Source organism: Anolis sagrei, chromosome 11 (genome assembly GCF_037176765.1).
Source record: "Anolis sagrei isolate rAnoSag1 chromosome 11, rAnoSag1.mat, whole genome shotgun sequence".
NCBI lineage: Eukaryota > Metazoa > Chordata > Lepidosauria > Squamata > Dactyloidae > Anolis > Anolis sagrei.
Window position 1 is genome coordinate 3,331,885 of NC_090031.1, and position 18,195 is coordinate 3,350,079.

Below are 18,195 nucleotides of genomic sequence, written 5' to 3' on the forward strand. Positions count from 1 at the left end.
TGTTGATGCCCTGGTCGCTCTCTGGAATGGGGAGATGACTAGGGCAATAAACACGATCGCTCCAGAACGTCCCCTCTCAAGTAGCCGAGCTAAACCAGCTCCTTGGTTCACTGAGGAGCTGGCAGCGTTGAAGCGAAAGAAGAGGGAACTAGAGAGCGTGTGGCGTTCGAATCCGAGCGAGCCAAATCGAACACGGTTTATGTCCTTCTTAAGGGCATATGCCGCGGCAATAAAAGCCGCAAAGAAGACCTTCTTTGCGGCCACTATTGCGTCTGCAAAGAACCGTCCGGCCGAACTGTTCCGAGTTGTCAGAGGCCTGTTAAAACCCACCATTCAGGATGGGTGCCCTGATGACTCGGCAGCTCGCTGTGAAGCCTTTGCTCAGTTCTTTGCAGACAAAGTCGCTTTGATCCGCTCTGGTCTGGACACCATATTAACGGCAGTCTCTGAGGATGTAACACGAGCATCTGCTTGTCCGGTTTTGATGGATTCATTTCAATTGGTTCAATCCGAGGATGTGGACAAGGTGCTTGGAGGAATGAGAGCTACCACATGCATCCTAGACCCCTGCCCATCCTGGCTTCTGAAGGAGGCCAGAGGGGGATTGGCCGAGTGGGTGAAGGTGGTGGTTAATGCCTCCCTCCGGGAAGGCATCTTTCCAGCCAGCTTAAAGCAAGCTGTAATAAAACCGCTGTTGAAGAAACCATCACTGGACCCCACTCAATTCGTCAACTTCCGGCCTGTTTCCAATCTCCCCTTTTTGGGCAAAGTCCTGGAACGTGTGGTGGCCTCACAACTCCAGGCATTCTTGGTAGACACGGATTATCTGGATCCGGCACAGTCTGGCTTCAGGCCGGGGCATGGTACTGAGACAGCCTTGGTCGCCTTAGTGGATGATCTGCGCCGGGAGCTCGACAGGGGGAGTGTGTCCCTGTTGGTGCTTCTGGACCTCTCAGCGGCCTTCGATACTGTCGACCACGGTATCCTTCTGAGACGCCTCGCGGGAATGGGTCTTGGAGGAACTGCTTTACAGTGGCTCCGCTCATTCCTCGAGGGTCGGTCTCAGAAGGTGTTACTGGGAGACTCCTGTTCAACCCCACAACCTTTGTCCTGTGGGGTTCCTCAGGGCTCAATATTGTCTCCCATGTTGTTTAACATCTACATGAAGCCGCTGGGTGAGATCATCCGGAGTTTCGGAGTGCGATGTCATCTGTACGCGGATGATGTCCAACTCTGTCACTCCTTTCCACCTGCTACTAAGGAGGCTGTCGAGGTCCTGAACCGGTGCTTGGCCGCTGTGACGGTCTGGATGGGGGCGAACAAATTGAAATTGAATCCAGACAAGACAGAGGTACTCCTGGTCAGTCGCAAGGCCGAACAGGGTATAGGGTTACAGCCTGTGTTGGATGGGGTCGCACTCCCCCTGAAGACGCAGGTTCGCAGTTTGGGTGTGATCCTGGACTCATCGCTGAGCCTGGAGCCCCAGGTTTCGGCGGTGACCAGGGGAGCATTCGCACAGTTAAAACTCGTGCGCCAACTGCGCCCGTACCTTGGGAAGTCTGACTTGGCCACGGTAGTCCACACTCTAGTTACATCCCGTTTGGACTACTGCAACGCTCTCTACGTGGGGTTGCCTTTGAAGACGGCCCGGAAGCTCCAACTAGTCCAACGTTCGGCAGCAATGATACTAACGGGAGCGGAGCGCAGGGAGCATACAACTCCTCTGCTGCACCAGCTCCACTGGCTGCCGATCTGCTACCGGGCTCAATTCAAAGTGCTGGCGTTGGCCTTTAAAGCCCTAAACGGTTCTGGCCCAACTTACCTATCCGAACGTATCTCGGCCTATCAGCCCGCCAGGACCCTAAGATCTTCTGGGGAGGCCCTGCTCTCTATCCCGCCTGCTTCACAGGTGCGGCTGGCGGGTACGAGAGACAGGGCCTTTTCTGTGGTGGCCCCGCGGCTATGGAACGCCCTGCCCTTGGAGGTAAGATCAGCCCCTTCATTGATGATATTCCGAAGAAGATTGAAGACCTGGATGTTTAAGCAGGCATTTGGTTAACCCAATGCAACGAATGGTAACTGACTAAAGGACTGGCAACATGGATGACGAACTGGATCACGTTTTTAGTTAAGAGTCGAACTGGATTGGTATTGATGTATGAATTGTGTTTTTATGTTTTTTATGTTTTTTATGCTTTTAACTGTATACTGTTGATTGTTATATTATGTTGTAAACCGCGTTGAGTCGCCGGCTAGGCTGAGAAACGGCGGTATATAAATATAGCAAATAAATAAATAAATAAATAAATAAATTAATACCATTGACCAAACCATTGCCATTTTGACCCTCATTGACATCATCCCCCACATCCAAAGCACACTGATCTTGAAACACAATCACAGGTTGAACTCCCAACAGGAGCAATGATTCAGGACCTGTTACTGCTGAAGAACCTTTTGCACAATGATGGTCATTTCAGGGCCTTGTTGAGATCTCGAGCCAGAGCAGAAGACACTGGCCTGAAAAGTCACCTCGGAAAAATAGTTTCAACTCGTCACAAATATTATTTTTCTGGTTCCCCTCCTTACTTGGCGTCTTCCCCCCGTTCATCGAAGACCACGACCTCATCCACGGAGAAGACGGCGCAGGAGCGGGCGATCTGCCCCGCCAGGTACGTCCGCAACTCCGGTGACTGCGCGTTGTCCAGGATTGAACCTGGGACGGCCACGCTCAGCGTGTGGTGCCTCCCTAAGGCTTGGGTAGGGAAGGGATGGAAACATATCATCATCATTATCATCCTTATTACCCCACATTATGCAGGCGTCCCTCCTCGTCCAATTTCATCCAAACTCACCTTTTTCCTCCTTGGGTTGGGCCTCCTCTTTCTTCTCCTTTAATTCCCTCATTCTTTTCTTTTCCAGCTTTTTCAACAGCCTCATCTCCCTCCATTTTTTCCTCTCTTCTTTTTCTATCGCAGAAGGAGAAAAATTGAAATCCCCAAATTAAGAAAAAGCTTGGAATGTAAACAACCACAGAGAGGCTCAAAAAAACGATCTTACTTTCTTTGGCTGATTTGGGCCGATCCATCTTTGGGTCTTCCTCCTAAAAAATACAAGAAATGCATTGGATTTATTATTATTAATAATTTTATTATATAATATATAATATTATACACATGTGTGTATGTATATGTTGAGACATAGATAGATAGATAGATAGATAGAGTCAGTGTTTGCGTGTATGTATGTATACATACATATGTATTTATGTGGCAGCTTTCTGATTGTCTGCCACTTCCACAGGCTACTGAGACCCCCATGAATGACGGACCTGGACCAAACTTGGCACACAGAACCCCCATGACCCACTTTACGTCCTGGTGGGGTTTAGAAGAGCATGCACAATGGATGATAGGATTTGCAGTACTTTCAATCACGTCAGCTCCCACATGTGTGTATGTATGTGGCAACTTTCCAATTGGCTCCCACTTCCACAGGCCACTATGACCCGCACAAATGATGGATCTGGAGCAAACTTGGCACACTTTACGTCCTGGTGCGATTTGGGGGAGGATGGACTAGGGATAATGGGATTTGCAGTACTTTCACTCACTTCCTGAGACCACTGCGACCCCCACCAATGACGGATCAGGACCAAACTTGGCACACAAAGCCCCCATGACCTGCTCTACTTTGTGGTGTGGTTTGGAGGAGGATGGACCATGAATAATGGGACTTGCAGTACCTTCACTCACTTCGTGAGACCAATGGCACCAGGATGAACTATGGACCTGGACCAAACTTGACACACATAACCCCCAAGACCCACCTCATGCTTTGGTGAAGTTTGGGGGTTACAGACCATGGAGGATGGGATTTGCAGTACCTTCATCCAATTCGCTTCCACCAGAACACTGCGGCCCCCACAAATCACAGACCTCGACCAAACTTGCCACAAAAACCCCCATGACCCACTTGGGGCGGTTTAGGTGAGGATAGACCATGGATGATGGGAGATGCAGTACCTTCACTCATTTCTTGAGATCACTGCGACCCCCAATAATGATGGATCAGGATCAAACTTGGCACACGGAGCCCGCGTGACCCACTCTACATCCTGGTGTGGTTTGGAGGAGGACGGACCACAGATGATGGGACTTGCATTACCTTCACTCGCTTTGTGAGACCACTGTCACCAGGATGAATGATGGACCTTGACCAAACTTTGGAGAAGGATGGGTCATGTACAATGGGTCTTGTAGTACTTTCGCTCAATTCCTGAGACTACTAAGACCCACACCAATTATATATATTTTGTATATAATATACATATACAAAAGGGGGGATTATATGTGTGTGTGTGTGAAGTGTATATAGGAGAAGATATATAACATTATAATGTATTTTTGAAAGCTTCATGGCTGGAATCACGGTTTGCTGTGTGTTTTCCGGGCTGTCTGGCCATGTTCCAGAAGCATTCTCTCCTGACGTTTCACCCACATCTCTGGCAGTCATCCTCAGAGGTTGTGAGGTCTGAAACGCCAGGAGAGAATGCTTCTAGAACATGGCCAGACAGCCCCAAAAACCTACAACAACCCACTAACATTATAAAATCCCATTAGAAACAATACAGGCGTGAATAAATAAGATCCAATGGCAAAGGCCTTGAGAACAGTTCAATTCAAAACACGTGGATGCTTAATTTGGTTTTTGGACTTCATTTCCCAGAAGCCTCAGCCGCGGCGGCCAATGGGGAGGCATTCTGGGAGTCGTAGTCCAAAAACCCCGGAAGACGAGAGTTTGGGGGGAGAATCTGCTTCGGAAGCCTCCCTTCTCCTCTGTTCTTCCTTCGCCTGGTTCTTCTCTCTTTCGCCCGCCATCCACTCGAGTTTTGACGCTTCAAGTCCCCCCGTCTTGTCCCCACACGTGTCTTTTTACCCCCTTCCGGCGCTTGGCTCCAGACCTGTCCGCCATCTTGCCTCTTCACACCACTTCCGCCCAGGCGCGCGATGCCATTGGTCGGCGAAAGAGGAGCCGCAGAGCTAGGAAAGAATAGAGGCGCCTCCAGGGTCGGAGTTAAGAGAAAACACTCTTGCTCATTGCCTGCCTTCCTTCTTTACTTTTTCTTTCCTTTCTTTTTTCTTGCCTTCCTTCTGTATTCTTCCTTTATTATGTTTGCTTTCCTTCCTTTACTTCCTTCCTCCCTTTACTTCCTTCTTTCTGATTACTTCCTTTTCTTCCTTCCCTTTTCCTTCCTTCCTTCCTTTTTAACTTCTTTATTTCTTTCCCTCCTTCCGTCCTTCTTTCCTTTTTGATTTCTTCCTTTTTCCTTCTTTCCTTCCTTTTTAACTATTTCATTTCTCCCCTCCTTCTGTCTTTCCTTTTTGATTCCTTCTTTTTCTTCCTTCTTTCCTTTCCTTCCTTTTTCCTTCCTTTCTTTTTAACTTTTTAATTTCTTCTTTCTTTCTTTCCTTCTTTATTCCTTCCTTTTTCCCCTTCCTTCTTCTTTTACCTTCTCATTTCTTCCCTTTTTCTTTCCTTCTTTATTCCTTCCTCCTTCTTTTACCTTCTCATTTCTTCCTTTTCTTCCTTCCTTTTGTACTTTTTCATTTCTTCCCTTTCCTTCCTTCCTTTATCCCTCTTTCTTTCATATCTATTTTTCATTTCTTCCTTCTTTCCTTCCTTGCTTTTTTACTTTTTCATTCCTTCCTTCTTTCTTTCATTAGTTTTCCCTTCTTTCCTTTTTCTTTCTACCTGTTTACATTCCTTCGTTTCCCCCTTCTTTGTCTACCTTTCCTTCCTTCCTTGCTTCCTTCCTTCCTTCCTTCCTTCGTCTATGAACTCATCCTAAAAAGTATATATGTGCATGTGTGTGTGTATTATATACGCACGCACACACACACAACCTTTGCGGCTTGCAACTCTGGAATGTTAATCATAGAATCCTAGAATCCAAGAGTTGGAAGAGACCTCCTGGGCCATTATCCAGTCCAACCTCATTCTGCCAAGAAGCAGGAATATTGCATTCAAAGCACCCCTGACAGATGGCCATCCAGCCTCTGCTTCAAAGCCTCCAAAGAAGGAGCCTCCACCACACTCTGGGGCAGAGAGTTCCACTGCTGAACGGCTCTCACAGTCAGGAAGTTCTTCCTCGTGTTCAGATGGAATCTCCTCTCTTGGAGATTCCATCTGAACATTATCATTATCATCATAACAATCATGACGGCAAAACCCCAAATGTATGTCTGTCTCTTTAAACGCTTGTAATTTTTCTCCTCCGACTTTCAAGGGATGAAATAAACAAAACGCTCACAAAAACAGCAAGCCCTTTATTCATATAGCAACCCCTGTAGTAGTCTCTTTTCCAGTTTATTCTATAGATACCGATTCTGCTCCAAACGTCTCTTTTTACAAACTGGGTTTCTGTTTGCTCCATTCTTGCAAGATGGCACTGGCGGCTTTGAGGGTCGAATCCTCCTAGATAGAAATATTTTTATTATTATTATATAATAGAATTCAATATTAAATAATAGTTATAATATATTATAATATTAAATATAAATAATGTAAATATATTATTATATAATAGAATTAAAGATTACATAATAATATATTATTATATATTATAATTAAATATTAAATAATAATCATATATTATAGCATTACATATAAATAATATTAATATATTATTATATAATAGAATTAAAGATTACATAATAATATATTATTATATATTATAATTAAATATTAAAGAATAATCATATATTATAGCATTACATATAAATAATATTAATATATTATTATATAATAGAATTAAAGATTACATAATAATATATTATTATATATTATAATTAAATATTAAATAATAATCATATATTATAGCATTACATATAAATAATATTAATATATTATTATATAATAGAATTAAAGATTACATAATAATATATTATTATATATTATAATTAAATATTAAAGAATAATCATATATTATAGCATTACATATAAATAATATTAATATATTATTATATAATAGAATTAAAGATTACATAATAATATATTATTATATATTATAATTAAATATTAAATAATAATCATATATTATAGCATTACATATAAATAATATTAATATATTATTATATAATAGAATTAAAGATTACATAATAATATATTATTATATATTATAATTAAATATTAAAGAATAATAATATATTATAGCATTACATATAAATAATATTAATATATTATTATATAATAGAATTAAAGATTACATAATAATATATTATTATATATTATAATTAAATATTAAATAATAATCATATATTATAGTATTACATATAAATAATATTAATATATTATTATATAATAGAATTTAAGATTACATAATAATATATTATTATATATTACAATTAAATATTAAATAATAATATATTATAATAATTATACCATAATAGCATTAAAATTTAAATAGTAATATTTTATGATTATTATTTAATCTTTAATTCTATTTTAATGTCGACATTTTACAAGTTTCGGGTCAAAAAGCAACACTGTAGATGCACCTTATAGATTATTAATTAATTAATTAATTAATTATTATTGTATTATCATCGTCATCATCGCTGAATTATTCTAGGAGTTGCAAAACTACAACTCCCCGCACCCCCTGGCAGCTGAAGTGGGACCAAAAAGCACTGATTCGACACTGTAGATGCACCTTAAGATTTATTATTATTATTGTGTAGATATAAATAATTATTATTAAGGAACCCCGGCTCACCTTGGCAAAGCAGAAGCGGATGAAATGGTTGAAATTCTTCTTCTGTTCTGCACTATAGAACGCAGAAACAGGGATGGCTGCTAAACCCTGGAGAAAATGAGACAAGTTGGGAGGAAAACGGTATATTTGGAAAACGGAGTATGACGGTCTTGCTTTCAAGTGTTCTTAGTTTCATGTACCAAGTTTTGCCAAGCTCCTGATTTGTGTATTGGATTGTTTCATGGATTCTGGTGCCGGTTTCGTGGATGTTATACCTATGGATCTTATTTTACCCTGAAGCTCATGGACTATCCTTTGTTTTGGAACTTTGCTGTTTTTGCTAATTTTACTGCTTTGCCTGTTTATATTCTTCAATAAACTGCTTGCTGATTTTACCAAGCTCGTGTGGGGTTTAAGGTCTGGTGTATGTTTTGAAATGATTATGTGTTTGTTTATGTTTTAGTAATGCTGTTACCTGGCTCAATAAAACTATTATTATTATTATTATTATTATTAGCCGCGAATGCTCACTTTATTCTTGATCATCCATTCCACGAAGCGAGAGTCATAGGGTTCCTCTTTATCTCCTTGGTCAGGCAAGTCAATTTCTAGAAGAAAGCAAAGAAAGAAATGGCATGGACAATGGAAACTATTGGGAGACCTTCCACTATCGATAAATTATATTATATTATATTTAATATCATATTATGTAATATAATATGGCAATAGATTATTTTAATATAAATAAATATTACAGTATCATATAACATAATGTAATGATATAATATAAAAGGGTAAAATATTAGAATATAATATTACAATATAAGAAAATATTACAATGCCATAAAACATTACAACATAATATAATAAAATATTACAAATATAATAAAATATTACAATACAATACAATATTATAATGCAATATAATATAATATAATATAATACAGCATTACAATATAATAAAATAAAATATTCTAATATGTTACAATATAATAAATTATTACAATGCAACACATTATAATATAATGCAATGTAGTATAATATAACACTACAATAAAATAAAATAAAATATTATAATATATAATATATAATGTACAATTATAATACTATAATATTACAATATAATACAATACGTCCTTTGAAATGTCCTGGTTTCCTCCTCCTCCTCCTCCTGTCTTCATCCTCAGCTTATGCCAAGTGCAGCAAATGGAGTTCAGAACCGTTTGCCCTGTAACTTATGGGGAAGGGGCTCTCCTTTTGGATGGAACCTACTGAAGCCGGAGAGGTCGGCCATCAAGAAGTAGGTTCCTTCAGGGACAATGGGCTTCATTCCGGCCGCGATCAGGTTCTGGATTAGGAAATCCCGCTTCTGCTGCAGCAGCCGAGGCAATTCCACAAAATAGCTGTCTGGTTTCCCCAAACGCTCCAGCTCTTTCTCCAAACCACGGGCCACGGCTTCCTGGAAATTACAGAAGTACATTATTATTATTTGCTAATAATTATTATTAATAATGATATTTTCCACTTTCTTCTCTTAAGCAAGAATTAGTTGCACCCTAAAATAATTCCAATATTTGAGGAAAAACCTGGCTTGAACCTTATAGAATTTGCATTCATTTGGGAGACCCGGGTTCGAATCTCAGATCATCTGAATGATTGAATGATCTGAATGAATGAGGAGCAAAAAAAAAAAAAAAAAAAAAGCAAAAATAGTAAAGTTCCAAAACAAAGGTTAGTTAGTCCATGAGCTTCAAGGCAAAACAAGTTCCATGGGTATAAACATTCATGAAACAGACACAAGAATCCATGAAAGAAGACAGCATGAAAAATCCAATGCACAAATCAGAAGCTTGGCAAAAACTTGGTACATGAAACTAAGAGCACTTGAAAGCAAGGCAGCTGCATCAGGACGAATGCTCAGAGCTATGGGATGCTGGGATTTGTAGTTTATATAATGGGTATAATGGCCTGTTACACATGATGCAATGAGCAAGCTTGATTTGCAAGTGTTGAGCGGGATTGTTGTTGTTGTTGTTATAATAATAAATGTTATTGGTTAGGCCATATCACCAAACCACACTTTTCGTTTGCTTCTGCAGAGGTGTTTGGAATGGTTTGTAGGCCTTCGTCTGAATGAGTACAGATTACGTTATCATCAGCATACTGGAGTTCTATAAAAGATGTTGTGGTGACCTCATTGTTAGTTTCAAAGAGAGTCAATGTACCTTGTTCCCTTTTGTGGCAGGTACGTTGCCTTCTCACCTGAGTGGCCGTTGGGCAGTGATAGAGGGAGTTCTGGTGGACCGTCCGAAGGTGTGTCAAGAGGTGGTCTGGGCCCAGCGTCCAGCCAACCTGTGGAGAACACACAGGCAGGTATGATTATTATTATTTCAGACTGTGAGGTAGCCTAGAAATCCCATACAAAGGATCTCAAAATACCATAAACATTATAAATTGCAATATTACTAGTAATATTACATGTAGTATACAATATTCAATTATTATACTATTATATATTATTATATTGTAGTATCTTATAATACCACAATATATATATATATATATATATATATATATATATATATATATATATAATGCACTACCAGAATATTATACTAGTAGTATTATATAATATATTGTACTATACCATAAGTTGTAGTATATTCATAATATATTATATATATATATATATATATATATATATATATAAATGCTCTGTGCATAATGAGTACCTTATAAACAAAAGAACCAATGAATGAAATCACACCAAATTTTGGCAACAAAACGTCTCACTACACAAGGAGTGACCATCACTCAAAAAAATATGATTTTGTCATTTGGGAGTTGTAGTTTCTGGGATTTATAGTTCACCTGCAATCAAAGAGCTTTCTGAACTCCATCAACGATGGAATTGAACCAAACTTGGCAAACAGAACTCCAATAACCAACAGAAAATACTGGAAAGGTTGGTGGGCATTGGCCTTGAGTTTGGGAGTTGTAGTTCACCTACATCCAGAGATCACTGTGGACTCAAACAATGATAGATCTGGACCAAACTCTACACGAATACTCCATATGCCCAAATGTGAACACTGGTGGAGTTTGGGGAAAATAGAATCTTGACATTTTGGAGTTGTATTTGCTGGGATTTATAGTTCACCTACAATCACAGAGCATTCTGAACCCCAACAATGATAGAAATTGGCCAAACCTCCCATACAGAACCCCCAGGTGGGCCACAGCAACGTGTGGCAGGGCACGGCTAGTTATATTTATTTGCACCCTGCTTTATCTCATAAAAGCATCAGCATAGCCATTTAAAATATACAAATATACTGTCGTACACCAGAGTGGGACCACCCCTGACCTTAAACGCCACAACAGCTTGGTAAAATCAGCAAGCAGTTTATTGAAGAATATAAGTAGCCAAAGCAGTAAAATTAGCAAAAACAGTACAGTTTCAAAACAAAGGTTAAAAATCCATGAAACAGGCACAAGAATCCATGAAAGAAGAAAGCACAAGAAATCCAATACACAAACCAGGAGCTTGGCAAAAACTTGATACATGAAACTAAGAGCACTTGAAAGCAAGACCGTCATGAAATTCCAACATTGACTCAACTGAGGCAACTCTTTCTCATTAATCAATATAAGGTTTTTCCAGATTCCAAAACCGAAAGGAAAGCATTTATTTTGACCTTACCACCAGATAAAGGTTTGTTATCTCTCTTTTCCTGTAAACGAACCAATCTTATTTGTGCCTGGACACTCTGGAAATGCTGGACCACTCCAACAACCACCATATCAGACTACACAGAGAAGCCATTGAAACACACAAGCATGTGGACAATGTCAACAGAAAGGAGGAAACCATGAAATTGAACAAAATCTGGCTACCAGTATTAAAAAAAAATCTAAAATTGCAAAAGCACAACAACAGAGGAAACAAACAAGGACATCTAATCACCTCTCAACAAAAGTTTGCTCCAGGCTCTGTCAGACCACTATATGCTAATCAAGGTGGTCAGTTGAAACATTCACACCTAGCTCCAGCAGACAAGAGTCCTTTGTCCCACCCTGGTCATTCCACAGATATATAAACCCTTTTTCCTAGATCCAACAGACCTCACTACCTCTGAGGATGCTTGCCATAGATGCAGGCGAAACGTCAGGAGAGAATGCCTCTAGACCATGGCCATATGGCCCGAAAAAACCTACAACAACACACTCTGTTTACTCTCTGTTTACAAAAGCCTTGTCTGCTATCTACACTCTCATTAACTTCTGCACCTGACAAATCATCTTCCGGCAATTGCTCTGAGAAAGACTGGGAAGGGCCTCTCCCAGGAATGTGGCCTTGTGAATCTTCCTGAGACAGCTTGGGCCTCTCGCCTGAGCTTAACTCAACAGACCCAGGCCCATCATCAGGAACATCATCCCCATTCCCATCCTGAACATCAGACACAAACACAGGCTCAACAGGCTGACATACAACCTATACGAACATGAAAACAGTATTAAAAAATTCCCAGTTCAATCTTCCGAGTCGGTAGGAGGTTGCATTTCTGTTGAGTTCTGTATTTACCAAACTGTTTTCCATACCACAAGGAAGCATCCCACCCAAATCTTAATCTATAGCTGTACAAATTAATGGGGTTTCGCCCCATTTTTGGCCCCACTCGCCTTCCATCCCGTGGCGCTGAAGGTCTTCCCAGCGCTCCCGATGGTCAAAGTCCGCTCCCACATCCCCGGCAAGCTGGCTGCGGAAAGAAAAAAGAAGGAAAAAAACAGACATAAAAAGAGAAAATGCAAAGGAGATAAACGCAAGAGGAACTAGCAGAGAGAAAAATATATGATGATAAGAATGGTAAGGATTATTTTTTAATACCCTGAGAAGGATATACAAGCGGTCCCTGAGTTATGAACATCTCTTCTTTCTACCTCCCATATTGTCCCAAACACACCCTACTGTTTTAAAGTGCGTATCTTTTTCTTACTTATTGTATTTGCTGAAATATACCTAATAAAAGTTATTTTTTAAAAAAACAACAAAAAAACATCCAACTGACAAAGGACTCAGAGTTAAGAACAGAGCTGGGAAAACTATTATGTTTTAATTTTATTATATATTATTATTTTACATTATTATTATTTAAATTATATCATTATACATTATGATAATTATTTTATTTTATTTTATTATATATTATTTTATATTATTATTATTTATATTACTATATCTTATTGCACATTATGAGAATCATTATATTTTATTTTATTATATATTATTATGATTTTTATTATTATTTATATTACTATATCTTATTGCACATTATGAGAATCATTATATTTTATTTTATTATATATTATTATGATTTTTATTATTATTTAAATTATATATCTTATTATACATTATGAGAATTATTATATATTTATTATATATTATTATTTTGCATTATTATTTATATTAGTATATCTTATTATACATTATGAGAATTATTATATTTTTATTTTATTATGTTTTATTTTATATTATTATTATTTAAATTATATTATTATATCTTATTATACATTATGAGAATTATTATATTTTTATGTTATTATATTTTATTTTATATGATTATTATTTAAATTATATCTTATACATTATGAGAATTATTATATTTTTATTTTATTATATATTATATATTATTATTATTATTTATATTATTATATCTTATGAATGCCTTCGACAATACATTATTATATCTTATTATACATTATGAAAACTATAATATTTATTTTATTTTATATTATTATTCTTTAAATTATATTATTATTTCTTACTGTACCTTATGAGAATTATTATATTTTTATTTTAATATATATTTATTGTTTATTATTATTATTTAAATTACATTATATCTTATTATACATTATGAGAATTATTATATTTTTATTTTATTATATATTATTATATTATTATTATTATTATTATTTAAATATAGAACTTTCTCCCAATATAGGGGCTCATTCTAAGTTCTCCTAATATCTATATAAATAAAAATGTAATGTTCGTTTGTGGGATTAGCATAACTCAAAAACCACTGGACCAATTGACACTAAATTTGGACACAAGACACCGATCGGGCCAACAAGTGACCATCACTCATAAAAATACTGAAAAACATAGCAGAAAAGAATTAAAAAGCCAAAAAAAATTACAACGCATGTGCAAAACCACATATATATACATGCAAACACACATATATACACACACAAAGAACATATATACAAACTGGGCCACAGCAACACGTGGCAAGCGATGGCTAGTAGTATAATATAGAACTTTCTCCCAACATAGGGACTCATTTTAAGTCCTTCCAGATATTAATATTTGCTATCAGATGGATTTCACTATTGTGAAATGCATCGAAAACGGGAGGAAGTGTTTCCCAACCCATGTTTCCACTCACCAATCCGGACGTGTTGGTTTCCATCATAGACCAACCATTCATAGACCTCGTCACTGAAGCACAGGACGTCGTGTTTCGCACACAGGTCTGCAACGAGCTGCAGTTCCTCCCGGCTAAACACCTGTCACCCCAAAATAAGACCCAAAAAATGCATGAGGATCTCTCTCTCTCTCTCTGCTGGTTGGGGAAGGGGCTGTGTTTGTGTTTTCATTAGTGCACTGTATCACGTTGGCCTTTTTCACTGCCACGTCACAGCTTTGGTTGACCTTCAGACCATAAAAACATGGCTACCTTGCCCAGGGGGTTATTGGGAGAATTGAGGATGATGGCTTTCGTCCGCGGGGTGAATTTGGACTCCAACTCCGCTGGATCGAGTTGCCAGTCTTTGCTTGAGATCAGCTTTCCACTTTCTGTGGCTTTCTGGGAAAGAAGATGAGAGAAGCACTGTCAAAATTACAATGAGATGGGAAAGGGTAAGGTTTCATTGTATTCTTCCTCCATACCCACTATTTCTTAAAACCAGGATTGTATTGGCCTTTGTTCATGCGCATCACATAATGGTCGCATTACATGTAACATACATGCAAAACGCCCAACCGCTTACCAGTCCTTAAGAAGAGTAAGGTAACCCTTTAGGGTGCAAGTATTGTTTTGTTATATTCCCTTTTCCCATCCTTATTTCTCAAAACTAAATTCGTATTGGCTTTTTTGCCTGCTGTATCACATAATGGTCGCGTCGCATATAAGATAAATTCAAAATGTCCTGCCCGCTTATATGTCTCTGAAAATGGTAAGGTAACCCTTTGGGGTGCAAGTATTGTTTAGTTATATTCCCTTTCCCCACCCTTATTTTTCAAAACTAAGATCGTATTGGCTTTTTTGCCTGCCGCATCACATAATGGTCGCGTCGCATATAAGAAAAATGCTAAATGTCCTGCCCATTCTTGAAAATGGTAAGGTAACCATTTGGGGTGCAAGTAGTTATATTCCCTTTTCCCACCCTTATTTCTCAAAACTAAGATAATTTGGCTTTTTTGCCTGCTGCATCACATAATGGTCGCGTCGCATATAAGAAAAATACGTCCCTGAAAATGGTTAAGGTAACCGTTTGGGCTGAAAGTGTTGTTTCATTATATTTCCTTTCCTTTCCCTATTTCTCAAAACCAGAATTATATTGGTCTTTTCCCCTGCTGCATCACATAATGGTCGCATTGCATATAATATAAATGCAAAACATCCACCTGCTTACCAGTCCCTGAAAAGGGTAACATATCCCTTTGAAGTGCAAGTGTTGTTTCATCATATTCTCTTTTCCTTCCACTATTTGTCAAAACTAGGATTGTTTTGGCTTTTTTCCCTGCTGCATCACATAATGGTCGCATTGCATATAACATACATGCAAAATGTCCCAATAGTTTGCCAGTCTCTGAAAAGGATAAGGGGACCCTTTGTGTTGTTTCCCCTATTTCTCAAAATCAGGATTATATTGGATTTTTTTCCTGCTGCATCACATAGTGGTCGCATTGCATATAATATAAATGCAACATCCTATGCGTTTACCAATCCCTGAAAAGGGTAACATAACCCTTTGGAGTGCAAGTGTTGTTTCATTATATTCCCTTTCCTTTCCCCGTTTCTCTAAACCAGGATTGTTTTGGCCTTTTCCCCTGCTGTCTCACATAATGGTCGCATTGCATATAATATAAATGCAAAACATCCTATGCGCTTACCAGTCCCTGAAAAAGGTAACATAACCCTTTCGAGTGCAAGTGTTGTTTCATTATATTCTGTTTTCCTTCTGCTATTTCTCAAAACTAGGGTTATTTTGGCCTTCCCCCTTCTGCTGTATCACATAATGGTCGCATTGCATAATACAGGCAAAATGTCCAACAGTTTACCAGTCTCTGGAAAGGGTAAGGGAACCCTTTGTGGTGCAAGTGTTTCATTATATTCCCTTTCCTTATCCCGGTTTCTCAAAACCAGGATCGTATTGGCCTTTTTTTCCTGATGCATCACATAATGGTCGCATTGCAAAATACATGCAAAATGTCCAACAGTTTACCAGTCTCTGAAAAGGGTAAGGGAACCCTTTGGGGTGCAAATGTCGTTTCATTATATTCCCTTTTCTTATCTCGGGTTCTCAAAACTAGGATCCTGGTGCATCACATAATGGTCGCATTGCTTATAATATAAATGCATAACATCCAACCGCTTACCAGTCCCGGAAAAGGATAAGGTAACTCTTGGAGTGCAAGTGACCATATTTGCTTTTTCCCCTGATGCATCACATAATGGTCGCGTTGCATATAATATAAATGCAAAATGTCCAATCGCTTACCAGTCGGAGAGGGATGAAGACGGGTGTCCCGCCGGCCATTTTGACCATTGGCTCATAGCAGTCGAAGAAGGGCTCGATGATGATAACCTACAAAAACAATGTTGCAAAGTTACATTATATTATATCCTTTCTCGGCAAAGAATGGAGTTATGTATGCACCAGGAATGACATGATGTGGTTATGGCAGCAAGAACAAGCTGAGCTAGATGACCTTTGGGGATCCCTTCCTACCGCTTACCTCATCTCCCTCGTCCACCAGGGCCTGGAAGCAGGAGAAGAGGGACTGGTAAGCGCCGACTGTCACCAAGACGTTCTTCATGGGGTCGAGGTCCCGGCCAAGAAGTTTCCCAAAGAGGCGGGCCAAGACGGACACCAGCCGTGGATGGCCCTGCAACGGGCAGACAAAGGTATCCGCACTCACCCTCTAATGCAGTTCAGAGCTTGGTCTGAGAGCCAGGTAGGACATATTATTTTTATTAGCATTACTACTACTACTATCGCCCAAGAGGCAGGTCATACATATTATTATTAGTATTACTACTACTGTTATCCCGAGAGGCAAGTACTACATGTTGTTGTTGTTGTTAGTACTACTACTACTGTCACCCCGAGAGGCAGGTAATACACATTATTGTTATTATTATTCTTACTACTACTACCACTGTCTCACCGAGAGGCAAGTACCACATGTTGTTGTTGTTATTATTACTACTACTACTACTATCGCTCCAAGAGGCAGGTAATACGTATTATTATTATTATTATTATTATTATTACTACTACTACTACTACTACTATTACCTTGAGAGGCAGGTAATACATATTATTATTAGTATTACTACTACTACTACTATTGCTCCGGGAGGCAGGTAATACATATTATTGTTGTTGTTATTATTACTACTACTACTACTACTACTACTACTGTTGTCTTGGGAGGCAGGTACTACATATTATTGTTGTTGTTGTTGTTGTTGTTGTTGTTGTTGTTGTTGTTGTTACTACTACTACTACTATCGCTCTGAGAGGCAGGTAATATGTATTATTGTTATTACTACTACTATTACCCTGAGAGGCAGGTAATATACATTATTATTAGTATTACTACTACTTTCATGCCGAGAGGCAGGTAATACATATTATTCTTGTTGTTACTACTACTACTACTACTACTGTCTCGGGAAGCAGGTACTACATATCGTTTTTGTTGTTGTTGTTGTTACTACTACTACTATTACCCTGAGAGGCAGGTAATACATATTATTACTATTACTGCTGCTACTATTATCCTGAGAGGCAGGTAATACATATTATTGCTATTGTTATTACTACTACTACAATCGTCCATCATCCTCGGACGACGAGGGATTGTCTAAGTAAGTAAGTAAGTACTACTATCGTCCTGGGAGGCAGATACTACATGTTGTTGTTGTTGTTACTACTACTACTATCGCCCCGAGAGGCAGGTAATACACATTATTATTATTATTATTATTACTACTACTACTACTACTACTACTATCGCCTTTTTGGCAAGCCTAAGTTTTGCCAATGGGATTTTCCTGCTGTTTTGTTTCATAGTTTCAGGTGCCTTGTTGCATGAATTTCTATGTACTCCTCATGGATCTTGTTTCCCTTAGAAGCTT

The 18,195-nt window shown here is 38.5% G+C and overlaps 1 protein-coding gene across 1 annotated transcript in view; it reads right to left on the reverse strand.

Annotated features, from left to right (window-relative positions):
* LOC132763875 (uncharacterized) overlaps positions 1-18,195 on the reverse strand; it is a 39,642-nt gene that overhangs the window by 15,033 nt on the left and 6,414 nt on the right. Inside the window, exons 5-19 of the mRNA XM_067472225.1 lie at positions 16,788-16,937; positions 16,550-16,636; positions 14,503-14,631; positions 14,212-14,332; positions 12,440-12,516; positions 10,019-10,108; positions 9,029-9,215; positions 8,288-8,364; positions 7,778-7,864; positions 6,412-6,477; positions 6,196-6,281; positions 4,939-4,981; positions 3,061-3,103; positions 2,856-2,969; positions 2,590-2,755 (exon numbers count right to left, since the gene is read on the reverse strand). Of these exons, the coding sequence (XP_067328326.1) occupies positions 2,590-2,755; positions 2,856-2,969; positions 3,061-3,103; positions 4,939-4,981; positions 6,196-6,281; positions 6,412-6,477; positions 7,778-7,864; positions 8,288-8,364; positions 9,029-9,215; positions 10,019-10,108; positions 12,440-12,516; positions 14,212-14,332; positions 14,503-14,631; positions 16,550-16,636; positions 16,788-16,937 (1,523 nt within the window). The remainder of the gene's footprint in view (positions 1-2,589; positions 2,756-2,855; positions 2,970-3,060; positions 3,104-4,938; positions 4,982-6,195; positions 6,282-6,411; positions 6,478-7,777; positions 7,865-8,287; positions 8,365-9,028; positions 9,216-10,018; positions 10,109-12,439; positions 12,517-14,211; positions 14,333-14,502; positions 14,632-16,549; positions 16,637-16,787; positions 16,938-18,195) is intronic.